Source organism: Pelobates fuscus, chromosome 1, assembly GCF_036172605.1.
Source record: "Pelobates fuscus isolate aPelFus1 chromosome 1, aPelFus1.pri, whole genome shotgun sequence".
Classification (NCBI taxonomy): domain Eukaryota; kingdom Metazoa; phylum Chordata; class Amphibia; order Anura; family Pelobatidae; genus Pelobates; species Pelobates fuscus.
Genome location: NC_086317.1, coordinates 424,870,095 through 424,886,701, shown reverse-complemented (window position 1 = coordinate 424,886,701; position 16,607 = coordinate 424,870,095). Strand labels below are relative to the sequence as shown.

General features: G+C 40.1%; 2 protein-coding genes across 3 annotated transcripts in view; both read left to right on the top strand.

Annotated features, from left to right (window-relative positions):
- The window catches only part of NEK5 (NIMA related kinase 5), a 37,217-nt gene extending 32,612 nt beyond the window's left edge, over window positions 1–4,605 (top strand). Inside the window, exons 18-22 of the mRNA XM_063428857.1 lie at window positions 820–922; window positions 1,064–1,180; window positions 1,592–1,708; window positions 2,742–2,856; window positions 4,136–4,605. Of these exons, the coding sequence (XP_063284927.1) occupies window positions 820–922; window positions 1,064–1,180; window positions 1,592–1,708; window positions 2,742–2,856; window positions 4,136–4,364 (681 nt within the window). The 3' untranslated portion in view covers window positions 4,365–4,605. The remainder of the gene's footprint in view (window positions 1–819; window positions 923–1,063; window positions 1,181–1,591; window positions 1,709–2,741; window positions 2,857–4,135) is intronic.
- Window positions 1–16,607, top strand: part of LOC134570875 (serine/threonine-protein kinase Nek5-like) — an 89,336-nt gene that overhangs the window by 32,587 nt on the left and 40,142 nt on the right. Inside the window, exon 1 of one of the 2 annotated variants that reach the window (XM_063428868.1) lies at window positions 11,608–11,668. The exons of the other annotated variant lie outside the window; for it this stretch is intronic. Coding sequence (XP_063284938.1) covers window positions 11,613–11,668 — 56 coding nt within the window. The 5' untranslated portion in view covers window positions 11,608–11,612. Of the gene's footprint in view, window positions 1–11,607; window positions 11,669–16,607 lie in introns of those variants that run through there. 2 annotated transcript variants of the gene reach the window in all.

Here is a 16,607-nt window from a genome sequence, read left to right as displayed (position 1 = left end):
ACAATATCCTATATATTTCAGTAGACATTACATTCTGCCGCATCTTGGACATTTTATAAATATACTTAAAATGCACTTCTACACAGCAGTTATTTTAGCAATATTGCCAGCATAGAGTAAAACAATTCTGGTCAAAAGGTAGCTCACTAGCGGTTAGAACTACAACTGTCATGATGCTCTGTCAGCCTAAATCGGTAAAGCATCTTGATATTTGTGTTTGTAGAACAGCTGGGGATCTACAGAGATATAAAAGTTAATATGTGGGGTAACCGCTTCTTGATCCAAGTAGAGATCTGACTACCTATCGTGGAATCCAGAAAGATTTTTTCACAGTTTGCTACAAAAACGGAGAGCACTTTTGTAATTAATTTTTTTACATCTTTTATTATGACTTTCTCCAGAACAGAGTAATAGTACAATAGGCATCTTCACATAGCAAAAAAAACTCCTAGAACAAGGGAGGATTGCTAAGAGTCACCACAAAAAGTGTGTTAAAAGCAAGAACAATTCCTTTTCTGCTTTGAGGAAACTAGCAATATATATCAGAGATGTGACAAGATGGCATGCTTTAAAATAAGACAAATCTGTCGGGTAGACCATTGACCTGTCCCCATGGGCTAGAATAGGCGTTTTTTGTCTTTTTTTTAGATCAACTAATAGATTTGAGAAGGTCTGAACTTGATGAATGCACGTTTTTTCAGCTTATATAACTACATTTGGAATGCCATGGTATAAGGGTACCTGGGTTATTTAGACAGTCGTTTTTCAAGCTATTGTTTTGTTTGGAGTATTAATGATGGATGATGCTTTTTTTTTCAGGAAAATGATTTACTCAATGATACTTTGACGTTTGATAATGGAAAGAAGCTGGAAGACGTCAATTGGCTCAGGATGGGCAAAGATAATAACGATCAAGTATCAGGTAAAAGACTGGAATTAAAGCACAATAAAGCAATATTGGTTCTCAGACTCATGTTAGGTTACATTGCACTCTGTATCTCTGTTGTGCCAGTATATACTCTGGCTATTCTGACTACATATGGATTTCCTATTGATATCACAGATGACAAATTGGTGGACAATCGCAAACAATGGAACCCAGGAATGCCCAGAACATTACTCCAGTTATTAGAAGCTGCTGATGTGTCTATGTATGAAACCAAAGCAGAAATAGAGAATGGTGAGGCCTCATAGATAGAACCTTGTATGTCTTTATAACCAGAAGGCATGGGAACACGTGTATGTTATTATAATTTATATAGTGCCAATGGCTGATTTTCCTTAATAAAACAGTTTCGTTTTTTTATTGTGAATGTTGGTCTGGTGGCTAAAGGGCCAAGAAACACTAAGTTTGGCAATTGATATTCTATATCCAACTCTACTGAAACACGAATCATGAGCTGAATATGACCTGCAGTCACAGTGCTAACCCCAATCACATTGAAAAACTGCCCAGAATAGCTCATCTTAGGAGCTCAGTATTGAACATGTTATATATAGCCTTAGCCTATTTCACAGCCATAAAAGATATTAGAAACTGGAATCTGACAGGTGAGATAAAAGATAAAAAAAAACGTTTTTTGTATGACAGCTGACGACCCTCTCGCAAACCGAAAACAGTGGAGACAGAACGCACCTGGGACACTGTTGAAGGCTTTGGCAGAGGCAGAAATGAATGATTCCATAGTACAAGCTGAAGATGTTTGTGGTAAGAGCGTTTGATGTCTTTATTGTTTATGAATAATGTGGGAGGGGATGTATAAAGGAATTGCGACAAAAAACACACAACATCAATGCAACACAATTCGTGTTAACAGGTATTGACAACATGACTATCAACAGGGGAAGAGAACAGGGCACCAGCTGAACTTAACATATTAGTTATTATTTAAAACAGATGATCTGTTAAAATATATAATTATAAAAATAAAAGGATTTTTTTTTTCACATTTTACTTTTATTACCTTAGAATTCGAGGCGGTCATATCAGAGGCTTTATCTCTGCTATAACCAGGGAAAGTGTAGCATCTACTATGACCTGTTCATACTAAATTACTGTTATGCATAACCTGCATACCTCAAATGCGAAGTTCTTCTTAGGCACAAAAAAGGTTCCACAACTATCCCAGAGTTCCCAGCTTGACATGCAAATGAGCACAGACAGGCATAGTGTTTCTTCATATTGCATTTCCTTGCAATTGACAATGTTTTAAACACAGCTGTAGCTTCCCAAGGGTTAACCCCTATATGAGTGCATCCCTTTTGCTTCCTATTTTCTTCCTTTTTTCTATCGGCTTTTTTTAAAAACCAAAATCAATGATCGTTGACTTCTGTCAGGCAATGAGCTGTGTTCTGCACCACAAGGCTTAGCTCCTACTGCAGAGGAGCAGGTGGTGACACTCAGGTAAGAAGTCAAACTTTTACCAACGGTTTAACTACTTACAAAGGTAAGGTGTTATGGCACCATAACCACTACAAGGCTCTGTAGTAGCAGTGGTGATTGAAATGTTCCTTTAATGACCTGCTACTTCTCAGAACTAATGGTATTACCAGCTGGTGGTGGGTTATGTTTGGTTTCATAATAAAAGGTAGGAGAGACAAAACATTTAAGTTAGAATATTGACTAACATAAGTAGGCCTGTTTAATGGCACTTTTTTTGCTACATTTAACAAAATCTATGAGAGCAGAAAACATTCTTAAGCCTGTGCATAAACATTCTTCACGTCTTTTTCTTATTTAGATGGGACTCTGAAGCAGTGGACTCCAGCTAAGGAACAAGTAGATGAGACTGATACAACATCAGAGGTTGATTTGGATGAAGAGCGCCTAGAACCAAGATCAGATGATGACGACACGTAAGAGCAATATGAATTAGAGATATCATGTGTCATTTTAAAGGTTTATGTCAGAACTCCTACTTGGTAAATATTGGTTGACCCCCCCCCCCCCCCCCCCAAGAGATACTTACAATAGCACGTTTTTTCAATAGTTCCTAGAGAAACCAATTTCTTTATTAAACAGGTATAGAGCCACAAGATGCCTTTTAAATATTGCAGCAGTGGCAGTTTCTGATGAGTTTACGAAGAGTTATCGAACAATATTATTATGGAACACTCATTTTCTTCTTGCTCCAACTGTTCAGGGAAAATTAAAGGAACACTTTATTGTGAGGAATATAAAGCCGTAGCCGTGCAAGTTAGGCCTACCCCATAGGAAAGCATTGAACAAATGCTTTCCTTTGGGAATTTGCAAGACACTAGGACAACTAACATAGTTTCATAGATAAACTGCAGAAAACGACTCTATTGACTGTCTGGAAGACAGCCACTAAAGGCTGTACTAACCCTGCCTGCAATGTAAATATGGCAGTTTTTCTAAGACAGATGTGTTTTGCATTGCAGGGTTAACGGGATAGGGACAGTGCACCCAGACCACTTCAATGAGATGAAGTGGTGTAGGTGCCTATAGTGTTGCTTTAAAGCGAAGGTCCGCGCTGGAGCACACATAGTTGTTTTAATGCCTTAAAGGACCACTCTAGTGCCAGGAAAGCATACTCGTTTTCCTGGCACTAGAGTGCCCTGAGGGTGCCCCCACCCTCAGGGACCCCCTCCCGCCCGGCTCTGGAAAGGGGAAAAGGGTTAAAACTTACTTTCTCTTAAACTGCTATGTTTATAAAAAAATTAGTTAACCCTAGCTGGACCTGGCACCCATACCACTTCATTAAGCTGAAGTGGTCTGGGTGCCTACAGTGGTCCTTTAAGAAAAAAGTAAAATAAGACAAAAAGGCTAAACCTAACCACCACATTCAAGCAGGAGGGGTGAGCTGCAGAAAGGTTTTACAGGACACTATAACTGTAATGAATAAGACGAAGTTACCAGGAACCAAGATCATGGCAGTAGCATATGTAATTGTGGTACTTTGAATATCCCTTTAAGAAACTTAGAGCTTATGTCTTTGTGCAGTTTACTCATAATTCTTTCTATCTATATGTTGCAACACAGCATTTTCCGTAAAGTCGCAAACTCAATTCTAGGCGCTCAATGCCGAGACCCATAGAGTGGTAGAAACCGAGAAAGAAGCATGCATTCTAGATTGACTACCGTAATTTGTTTTATATCTTTATGTTTTGACAGCAATTTTGAAGAATCAGAAGATGAGCTTCGAGAAGAAGTAATGGAATCTATGGAAAAGGTTTTGAAACACAAAGAGGATAATTTATGTGTAAAGCAGAAGAATGTAGATAAGAACGTGGATGAAGAAGGTACCGGAAAAGCAAAAGATTCGCACACAGAAGAACCTGCCTTAAATAATAATAATAATGTATCATCTGATCCTATTCCACCTTCTGCAACCAGTGTTTAACAAGAAAAAAAATTAAATTGTGGACATATTGCTATTTTTAAAAATGCTGTGCTCTATACCCCATTTCTAAAAGAATACCTGTAACATGCTCAAAACACACTGTAAACAAAGCACTGTATTTCAATATACAGCAGTTATATTAACACTCATTGTAGCAAATCTTTTACTTTACTTTTTTAAAAAAAATTAATTAGTTACATCCTATTGCCATATTTCAGAGATCTAAGTACAGAAAAATCACACTGACCATGTTTATTAAACGTAATCTGTATATTTTATTATCTTTTCTATGTTAAAGGAGGACCAATGTGCATGTATATCTAAACTGCCATATGCTGTTATATATTTTAAGACTCTTGGAATTAAATTAATTTCAGTTATACCAACATTCTAGGTTGTAGCAGTGAATCCGTATAGCAATGTATTGATCTTAATTTACTGCATATTGTCAGTAACCTCTCTTTACAGACTAAACTCAGTGTATAAACCAAGAAGCGAAAATCTACTAAAGAAAAAAAAAACTAAGCTAACATGGGGAAAGTTGTAAAATTATTTAGAACTTCTGACCCAACACTGGGAGTAATAATGCAGTAATGGAAACCCTGTGTTGAGAATCATTTATAGAAATTCAGTCAAAACGTAGTAATAAGCATTGCAACATTTATATTATGTAAAATGAAAAACAAACCTCTAACTACTTAAAGGATCACTCTAGGCACCCAGACCACTTCAGCTTAATGAAGTGGTCTGGGTGCCAGGTCCAGCTAGGGTTAACCCATTTTTTTCTAAACATAGCAGTTTCAGAGAAACTGCTATGCTTATAAATGGGTTAAGCCTTCCCCCAAATCCTCTCTTGGCTGTCTCATTGACAGCCGCTAGAGGCGCTTGCGTGATTCTCACTGTGAAAATCACAGTGAGAGCACGCAAGCGTCCATAGGAAAGCATTGTAAATGCTTTCCTATGCGACCGGCTGAATGCGCGCGCAGCTCTTGCCGCGCGTGCGCATTCAGCCGACGGGGCGGAACGGAGGAGGATCGGAGGCAGAGATCTCCCCGCCCAGCGCTGGAAAAAGGTAAGTTTTACCCCTTTTCCCCTTTCCAGAGCCGGGCGGGAGGGGGACCCTGAGGGTGGGGGCACCCTCAGGGCACTCTAGTGCCAGGAAAACGAGTATGTTTTCCTGGCACTAGAGTGATCCTTTAAGAATACTTCATGAATATCAAGGTAGAACTAAATAAATCATAAGAGCCTCACAGCCTGTCCAGCATGCATCTATGGACACCAGTGTCTTCCCTAATACACTGCACGGTTATACACTGGGGTAATGAGACTAGCAGTGATGGATATGAAGACTGACAGTCAGTTCAAGAAATTACCAACCAGAAGGGGACAGCATACATAGCAAGTACTGCACAGGCAATAATACACAGATCAGTGTAATAATTGGCAAAGCAATATCTGACAGTCAACAGACTAAGCAATAATATGATTTACATAATCAAATAGCTCAGTATGCAATTTCTATAGTAATCAATGCTATTTAAATTTAAGCATTTGTCTCTTAGAAATTACAGCTGACAAAAGTATGCAGATAGGTGTAGAAGACAACAGAATCTAAGCAGTTTAAAAATCAAACTGTTTACTACAATTAGTTAGAGGTTAAAAATAAAATCAAGTAACTGGCTATTACAATCTAATTTGCAACTATTTGGTAACTAGTAATAAGATTATAACATAGAAACATAGAATGTGACGGCAGATAAGAACCATTCGGCCCATCTACTCTGCCCGATTTTCTAAATACTTTCATTAGTCTCTGGCCTTATCTTATAGTTAAGATAGCCTTATGCCTATCCCACGCATGCTTAAACTCCTTTACTGTGTTCACCTCTACCACTTCATCTGGAAGGCTATTCCATGCACCCACTACCCTCTCAGTAAAGTAATACTTCCTGATATTATTTTTAAACCTTTGCCCCTCTAATTTAAGACTATGTCCTCTTGTTGTGGTAGTTTGTCTTCTTTTAAATATAGTCTCCTCCTTTACTGTGTTGATTCCTTTTATGTATTTAGATGTTTCTATCATTTCCCCCCTGTCTCGTCTTTCCTCCAAGCTATACATGTTAAGATCCTTTAACCTTTCCTTGTAAGCTTTATCCTGCAATCCATGAACCAGTTTAGTAGCCCTTCTCAAAACTCTCTAAAAATTATCAATATCCTTCTGAATATACGGTCTCCAGTGCTGCGTACAATACTCCAAGTGAGGTCTCCCCAGTGTTCTGTACAATGGCATGAGCACTTCCCTCGTTCTACTGCTAATACCTCTCCCTATACAACCAAGCATTCTGCTAGCATTTCCTGCTGCTCTATTACATTGTCTGCCTACCTTTAAGTTATCGGAAATAATCACCCCTAAATCCCTTTCCTCAGATGTTGCGGTTAGGACTCTATCAACTATTCTGTACTCTGCCCTTGGGTTTTTACGTCTAAGATGCATTATCTTGCACTTATCTACGTGAAATGTCAGTTGCCACAACTCTGACCATTTTCCTAGTGGTAACTTGTCCTTCATGGCTATGCATTATTAAGTAAATAAAATTTAGCATCATAAAATTATGATATATATCTTTTAATAATTCCTGTCTGTTTTTAACTTGCACACAATTAGAGAGAGAAGTTTAAAAATATTTGGATTAACAATTCATGAATATTCTAGAAATTAAATGCAAAAATGCCAGCTATTGCGTTTTAACATGGGAGCTGGAGTAACCCTGTTCCAAACACAGACTATATTCCAGAATTCGGAATAGTATTCTCTTGTGTCCAAATATGTAAATTAAATTAAGTAAATTATAGTTACCAGCCTTGTTGTAGGTATTCTCTCGTCCCTCGGAGTTGGATTAGTCACTTGGTAAATATACAAATACACAAAAAAAAAGTCCTGCGCTCAAACTCCCACTACTGATGGGTGGCAGCGATGACCATTGAACACATCAGCCCCAATACATACAATAAAAACTAAAGAAAAAAAAAAGAGTTACTTTCGTGCTCTCCCAAATCCCTATGCACATTTAAATAAATGGAAGTTATTTTAGTAACTCCAATGGCAATTAATGTGTAAGCCCACCTGCCACGTCAAGGCAAAACTCTTAGGTGGGTCCAACACTAACAATTCATCTTGACATCTATGCCCCCACTTTCAACCCAAAGTACATTACTGTTGAATTTTCTAGTTTCCACAATAATGTATAGATAACTATATGAAGTACTAAAAGGATGGACATATATATATATATATATGTTAAGACAGTTAAGATATATATTCTTATACTATCCCACACATCTGTTTTAGTTACAGTGTGTCTATATTGTTAATATATAGATATATGTGTATATTAATTGTCTAAGTTTATAATTAATGCTACATGCATATTAGTTAGAGTAAAAAAATATAATCTATTTATCTCTTAAGAAAATAAATACTAGCCAGAATTTATTAATTTATTAATTTACATAATTATTTTATTATATTATGCATATTTTTTTTCTTAAACTATGGGCTCAACTTATCCCCCTTAACATCACATTAGAAGTTTATTAGAGAGAGACAGTTTAACAAGAGCCTAACTGTGTTTTATCTCACATCCATGTTAAACGACCTGGCGAGAATAACATTTTATACACACAGCTTTCTCGTCTCAATTAATAGCAATGAAAAAATATGTGTCTAGCATTCGTTTAAATGCAGATGGCAAGATGGCCTCAGTGTTGCTTGCTAAACTGTGATTTGGAACAGTTTTAACCACTATGTCTGACAAATTGTACATGAAGATGTGTTATGTACCTACTGCAATTCTAGAGTTAGCAAATTGCTAAATTAGCAGGAAAATTCCACAGGTTTCCATGGTGACTGCATCATATAAACCTCTGAAGCCAAAATGCTCTTTTACACAAAAGCCTAAGTTTGCGTAGAAAAAATGAATAGAAATAAAATGGTGGTGGGGACACCAGATGCAACAGGCGGTCAAGAGTTGGATGCAGGGGTGTCAGGTAACTACTTTGGTTCAGGTGGTTCAAATTAAACAATTTTGCAACTGTCCCCCCTCCCCCCCATGTCCAGGATTCGGATCGCCGGCCTGGGTCCATCCAAAAGCAGCCAACTTGGCTGATGAGCATCAGGACACCAAACAGCCAATCAGCTGACCCATACCACCTTCCACAAGGGTAATACCTGCTCCTGTGAGGAGAATCAGCGCCTATCCAAATTAGGGACCCCCTCATGCCCACACTTATCTATCCAGGCAGGCTGTACCCCAGTGTTATGAATGTGACCAGTTGTTCATCTCCAGCACAACTGTCCTAATCATGGCCCACTTGGAATTTGGCAGCCTCGCAGCCAAGTCAGGCTTTGGTTCACTTTTTATTGGAGATGTAAGGAATTACGTGGGCGTGATGTGTAGTGCAAGTGTGGGGCCTTAAAAATGTTCAGGCATATCTATATGGACATTCCTTCACGGTGCTTACTGACCATTATACCTTGGTCTGGCTAAGTCAGATGACTTGTTCTGGAATATACGAGGCAGACAAATGGAAGAGTTGAGGATTGTGGAGGTCTGGGGTGAACTGATGGAACTCATGATTGGGGAATGCAGGTTATAGATGTATGAGATCCAGGGAGAGAATGTAGGCGGCATCCCTCCTCAGCGGCCCTTTGAATGCCAGAGAGAAGAGGTTATTGGTCTCTCTTCCCAGCAGCAGAAGGAGCTCCAGGGAGAGACGGTAGTTGGATTCTGTCAACAGCAGCAGAGATAGAGCCAGAGAGAGGAGGTAGTCGACTCTGTCTACAACTATTGATGGAACAGGACACTCAAGTATCAGCCAAGGAAAGTTGTAGCTGCCACTCCAGCAGAAGAGCTGGCATCAGGGCAAAGCCATGATGGTCTTGTCCACAAGTAGCATAGGTTGTTGGCATGGGAGGTGTGGATGAGACCGTGGATCCAAACCTGTCTCACAGGGATTTTGGGCAGTCGGCCCAGGTCAGCAACCTCCTGGCATGCGGGCCCCATCCTCCCTGACATCTTCCCAGCAGCAGCGTAAGTGTCTGGGAGATAGTGCAGCCCACCCATTTTCCAAGCAGCAGAAAGAGCTCCAGAGAGGTGATGCAGGTGGCCTCACACCCCAGCGGCCAAGTGTGTACTAGGGAGATGGGCTAAGCAGGTTCTATTCCCAGTAGCAGTGTGTGCACCATGGAAAGGGCCTAAGTATGCTCTCTCCCCAGCAGCTGAGGAATGACAAAGGAGGGGCTTTGGGCAGTATAACTCCTCAGCGACTAAGTGTTTACCCGGGAGAGGAGCTGGGGGCTTATTCTCTAGTACTGTTATTCATTACCTACTTCTCTCAAGTCTGCCTTGGGGACAGAAATTCAGAGAAACCATGTTTCCATAACTGTCCTAGAGTTCCTAACTTGATATGCAAATAAGCACAGACAGGCATCATGTTTCAGATTTCCCCCTACAATTCAGAAAGTAACTTTAACAATGGCTTTACATAGCTTTATTTATTTCAAATCCACGTACCAGTGACGCCTAGCCCCCGTCACCACCGACCTCTCCACCCAGTATGCATTGTCCCCCACTTTCCACACTGCTACAGCTTTACCAAGTTGGGAGCATCTCGATCTCCGTACCAGACACAGTAGCATCAAGTCAGCAGAGGCTGCAGCAAGTGTATGTGTGTAACAAGCTCAGATCTCTGTAAGTGTTGTCCTGTGCTTCACATGAGTTAAAATCATTCCCTTTATTTGCTGAGAAATTTGCAATCAATAAATATTCATTAGCAGCATAAGAACTAGGAATCTCTATCCTTGGAAAGGACCGATGTGAGCTGGAGCTATGAAGGTCCCTTAGAACTAGCGATTACTAAACTTGTAAAAGTACAACGATGGTAAGAGTGGGAAAACCCTTTCCACCAGGGTTGTAATGGTTGTGGGATACTCAGGGCATAACCCAAAAAATAAACATAGAAAGAAGGGCTGGAAGGGGTGAGTAAAATAAATAAACAGACCCACTAGCAGACCAGTACCCTTGAAGAAGCTGCTCTATTCTTAATAGGTTAAAATGCCATAGTACATTGATAGCAAAAAGAAAACTATAATTTTAATAATCCCTAATGAGGCAAAAAAGTAAAAAGTAAAGATAAATAAATAAAGTGAAAAAAAAAATCAGTGGTTAAAATAGGACCAACCGCTGTATCAATTATATCCAAGTAAATACAATACAGACTAGGACTGCTTATTATGTATAATGTTGCAAATTGTTGTTAGTCTGTGTCTGACATTGAATTGGATATTAATATGTGGGGTATATTAGGTAGTGCTTAATTATGGGAAAGATGGAGAGTATCAAATTAGATAAAGTCATAAGTGACTTAAAATAGAGATGTATCTAATTGCCCATATAGAAGTCAGAACATATATATACCCCATGGGGATGATAAATAGGTATTTACAGGCAAAAGGATATTTGGAGAAGTTAGTTAGCAGCAAACCCCAGATTGAGTATTGATTAATATCCAATTCAATATCCAGATTAATATCCAATTCAATGTCAGACACAGACTAACAACAATTTGCAACATTATACATAATAAGCAGTCCTAGTCTGTATTTTAACCACTGATTTTTGAAAAAAAAAATGTAAAAAATGTCACTTCACTAATTTATTTATATTTACTTTTTTGCCTCATTAGAGATTAATAAAATTCTAATTTTCTTTTTGCTCTCAATTTATTAAGGCATTTTAACCTATTAAGAATATACCAGCTCCTTCAAGGGTACTGGTCTGCTAGTGGGTCTGTTTATTTATTTTACTCACCCCTTCTTTCTATATTGTAAAGGACCATTGTTAGCTGAAGGTATAAAGGTCCTTTTAATGAATTGGAAATAGATTTCTCAGTGTGAGCTGGATAGTTCCTATCCTTTAACAGGATCTGACCACCACTAAGGAGCAAACGGGTCCTTTAGCAGAATAGGAACTAGCTGTCTCAGTGGAAACTGGAGAGTTCCAAGCCGTAAAACAGGACCTGACCACTAGAGGGCACAAAAGTCCTTCTGGAAGATAGAAAATGGCTTACTCACACCGAGCAAGCTACTTCCTATCCTCAGAAAGGACAGGGTTCTCCTACTGGATAGGAACTCTATGGGTATGTGCCATACTACAAATCCCATGATTCACTTGTTGAAGGGTTGTGCTCATGCACAGAGAGACACTCCCAGTGTCTGATTTCCTGGGAGCAATAGAAGAGAAACGGTTGAGTGCAATCAGTGAGTAACTGTGTATTTGTCTGTCTGTTACTGATTATAAAGTGAGCGATTGGCATTGTGGGGGATCAGAATTTGGGGGAGACAGGGGACAAGGGAGAGAACGTTGGATGATTTGTTGTGCTGTGTGCGTCTTGTAACCATAGCAGAAAGGAATAAGGATTAGGAGGTGGGAGCCTCAGAACAGCACTGAACAGTCTCCTGTCCAGAGATGCTGCCTAGAGGGATTGGTAACATGTATCAATAATACAATAACCACTTCATAGGCAATTCACCAGCAGGGCACTACAGTGCAGAGAGGTGACTTTATGCTTGCTGAAGTTGTGCTAATCTTGGTTTACATCAGAATTAGTTTCTATTACAAGATGTAATAACGATGTCGTCTCCTGTAATAGCATCTAGATTCTATCTAGACCATAATGTAAAGGATTTTTTGTTTGTTTGTTTTTTAATTAATAATTTGCCCTTAAAATAGATTAAACTTGGAGTTGTTTAATGAACTGTGAACTGTGTTGTGACATAAAAAAAATTGCAAAATGTAGTTTAAAAATAACTCACTTGTTAAAGTTTTCCAGCTAAAGAGTATTATAGTGAGATCCATCTCCAGGCAAATGAAATGGCATAAACCGTCATTTATTAAACTGCAAATTGTAGTGAATTGAGATCCAAATGGTGACGTTTAGGCAATAATAGCTGATTTGGAAAACATAGTCACAGGTTGGCTATTTTAGGTCAGATTTTGTGGTCAGGATTCCGATTCACTACAGGTCGGTGTTTAGTGAATTAACCCAAAGTTTTAAACTCTACAGAGACAAAAAGTTTTTTTGCCATATTCTGATACTATCTAATACTTTATTTTAACCCTTTATTTCTATTTGGTTTTCTCTCTAAATATTAATATTATTATTGGCATTTATATAGCGCCAACGTATTCAACGCTTTGCAATGTTATAAAAGGTGAAAATTAACAAAAAATGAGACAATCACAGAGTGTTACAGGAACAATAGGTTTATGAGGACCCTGCTCAAACCAGCTTACAGTCCAGAGGAGGTGGGGTATAAAAACATAATAGGAAGGGCATTGAGAACAAGGTGGGAAAGTAGCAGGACTTGAAGGTGAGAGTGGAGGGTGGCCTTTTAGGAGAGAGCAAGAGACAGGTATGTGAGATAGAGGTTACTATGGGAGGCCTTAAGCATTTCTGAAGACATGGGTTTTGAGGTACTTCTTAAATGATTGAAGACTAAGTGAGAGTCTGATGGTGGTAGGCAGGCTGTTTCAAAGGAAAGAAACCACCCGCATGAAGTCCTGCAAGCGTGAGTTAGCAGTAAGTGTGCAAGCAGCAACCAGGAGAAGGTCACGGGCAGAGCTGAAAGACAGAGAAGGGTCATACTCTACTATCATTTGACACCTTTAACTCCCTTCAACAGGTTTCATAAAAATAATACCTGACTTATCGGGTTATTATCAAAATTCTGAATAAGGAAACCTACAGTAGTTTGAGTAACAAAAAGAGCGAACTTAGACATATTCTTCAACAGTATTGTCACAACAGTAAGCTAAAATTAACCATGTAGACTTTAAAGAGCAACTATCACTAAGGGCATACTGTGACGGACCGCCTGGCACCCCGACCGGGTACCTCCGTCAATCGCTGCTTCATAGTACTTGCGAGTACCATCAGCACTCCACTGGAACACCATAACCACCGTAAACCCCACGAACCGCTGCAGTTTGGTTGGGGTCTTGCAGTCCTCCACCCACCCTGGACCCAAGAGCAGGATCCAGCTTCCAGTAGATAGACCTCTCCTAGTCCAGAGAGCGTAGAAGCAACAGCTCTTACTTGAGCTTAGTGATTATACTCAGAGGAGTATTGTGATATAGCAATCCCCAGAGTGAATGTAGTTCTCCAATCCCACAAACATGAGCCTAGACTTCATAAAGGGTAAAACAAGTGTGTTTCATGGAAGCCACAGCTGGCCTTTTATTCAAGTCCCCAATCAAGGTATACGCCCACATGGACCTTGTGGGGGACAGGGGTACAAATCTTACAAACCAATCAGAACAGTAATTAAATGTACACACAGCACACAGTCGCTCGACTCTGCATGGGAGATAATTGAATAAAGTACAGTATGTAACTCAATTATCTCCAGGCAGAAAAACCACATATTTTATAAAGTCTCATAAGTACCCCAAAAACACAACATATCCCCATAAATCCAAAAATCACCCAGATCAGAGCAGGGGTTCAGGAAATTCCTGGAAGTTTCATTTTTGACCGACCGTGCACATGGTCCTATGCCCAAAACAGTTCCAGAGAATTAGTGCTAACGGTCGGTCTCTCTGTCTGGAGTACAAAAGCACATACTTCACATGAACAGAGCCTTTTAAAGTATTTTAGCCAGGTCTTTTGCGGGGGCCATAGTCACAGGGTAGGAGGCTGGCAAACAGGCCTCTCCAAAAACTTGTGGCAAACTCACAGGAAAAGGAGAGTTTATCACACATACCAAACTGGGTGAGGTTTTGGGTAACAACCGTCTGCTCTGCATTACAGACAGGAGAGGGGGTAGATAGAACACCCCCTCCTGTGACCAGGGCCATCTTAAAAGCATTACAGACCCCGGGTCAAAGCAGTGCACTGGGGCCCTTCCTACACAACCACGCACAGGAATAAAAATGTAAATGATCGATAAAATTAAGCTTATATTTGATACCTCCAATGAAATCAGTGTTTAAATATTACAAATTGTGCTGTACAGCAGAAATAGCAGCTTATACTGAGGTGATTAGTCCACCATAACATTTTAATAAAGAGGGCTTGAAGGTTCTAAATAAATCTCCCGGAATATACTGAAAAGTAGGTGATCCTATGGGGCCCCTATATTCTTGGGGCCCCCGGGCAACACCCCAGTGTGCCCAGACAGCTCTGCCTGTAACTCCGAGAAAGGGAGTAAGAGAAACAAAAGGGGGTTTAGAGGCAAAAGGGGATTAATATACACAAAAGTGGGGATACAGTACAAAAGGGTGAAAGAGACACAAAAGAGTAGAGAAAAATATATAAAAATGGTCAAAGAATGACACAGAAGGGGTGGTAATACAAAGAAAAGTGATGTAAGAGACACATGAGTTGGGCACAAAACACAAAAAGGGCATAAGAGACACAAAAGGGGTAAGGAGATTGAGACTTGAAAGGGGGAAAGAGGGGATTGTGAGAGACACAAAGAAGGTCAAGCGATACACACAAGTGTGTGCAGAGGCATGCTAAGCCATACATAAGCCACACAGTGTTTCTCATTCCTCACTCTGTGTCTTCACCACGAGCCCCACCATGTGTCTCTTCACCCCCAGCCGCGCCATGTGGCTCTTTTTTTTTATTTTTGTAGTGTTTTTTTTTAAAACTTTTTATTGTATTTTCAACAATGGGGTACAAGGGGAAGGTGGACAAAAAATACCTCATTGTACCATACATTTCACTGGATACTTTCAACATTACACACAGTGTTATCTCTTGGTCTTTGTAATGGTTGTTGGTTTGACATCCTAGTGTGTCGTGATAATAACGTGTACAGGTAGGGGAGGCGGTTCCGTCTATGTGTATATGCCTGCAGGGGGTTGCATGAAATGGGGGTCAGTTACTTGTCCTTCATGAACTGTATCCATGGTACCCATGTGGCCTTGTATAGTGGGTATTTCTTAAATTTTTTTGATTGCGTCTACCTTTGCAATCCATTCCCTGATGGAGGGAGCGTTGGGGTGTTTCCACTTCATGGGTATGAGTGCGCTAGCAGCGGAGATGAAGTTGCAGCTTGATTAGGGGATGTGGAAGCATCAAAAATAGGAATGTCTGAGGTGTGAGGGGTAGATAGATCTGTCACCGCTTTGATCATTTTTGCTATGTTGGACCAAAATTTTTGAATCTGAGGGCAGTGCCACCAAGTGTGGGCCAGAGACGCTCCCTGTTGAGTTAATTTCCACCAAGTGTCAGGCGTATTAGGGAATAATCAATGTAGTTTAGCTGGAGAATAGTCCAACCTGGCGATGCGTTGGTAGCTGGTATCCACTCTCCAGCATGTGTCTCTACACACCCAGTACCACCATGTGTCTCTTTTACTCCCTCAGCCCCACCATGTGTCTCTTTTACACCATCAGGTCTTTCATTCCCTCCACAGCTCCTTCATGTGTATCACTTACCCTCATCAGCCCCTCCATGGGTCTCATTTTCTCTCCCAGCCCTTCCATGGGTCTCATTTTCTCTCCCACCCCCTCCATGGGTCTCATTTAGCAGCACCCTCCATGGGTCTCATTTACCAGCCCCCTCCATGTGTCTCATTTATCCCCAGCTCCTCCATGTGTCTCATTTACCCCCCAGCTCCTCCATGTGACTTTACGTCCCCTGCCCTCATTGTGTCTCATTTACCATCTGAGGAGTGGCCACTGGAGTTCTCCCTAGAGAGCAATGTAAACACTGCATTTTCTCTAAAAAGACCGTGTTTACAGCATAAAGACTGCAGGGACTGACTATACTCACAGAACATAAACATAAGTTTAAACCAGTCTTTCTAGTTGTAGTTTACAGTTAAAGGAACACTCCAGACCCCTAAAGCACTTTATCTTGCTGAAGTTACATAGCTGAAAAGAGATTTGCGTCCGTCATTTTCAGCCTTCTTCACATTTTTTGCTTTTGATCCAAAAGAAGGCAAAAAAATCCCAGTTTGAAGCACTTGCAATTTTGCAACAAACTAGGAAAAAAATCCTTCTTGACCCCAGAATGGCAGTCAGACTTATCCTTGGATCAAGAAGCTATTACCCTACATTGAAAGATTATATCCTTGAATATTCTGTTTTTGCAAGTATGCATCTAGTTGCTGTTTGAACATCTGTATAGACTCTGATAAAACCACTTCTTCAGGCAGAGAATTCCACAGCC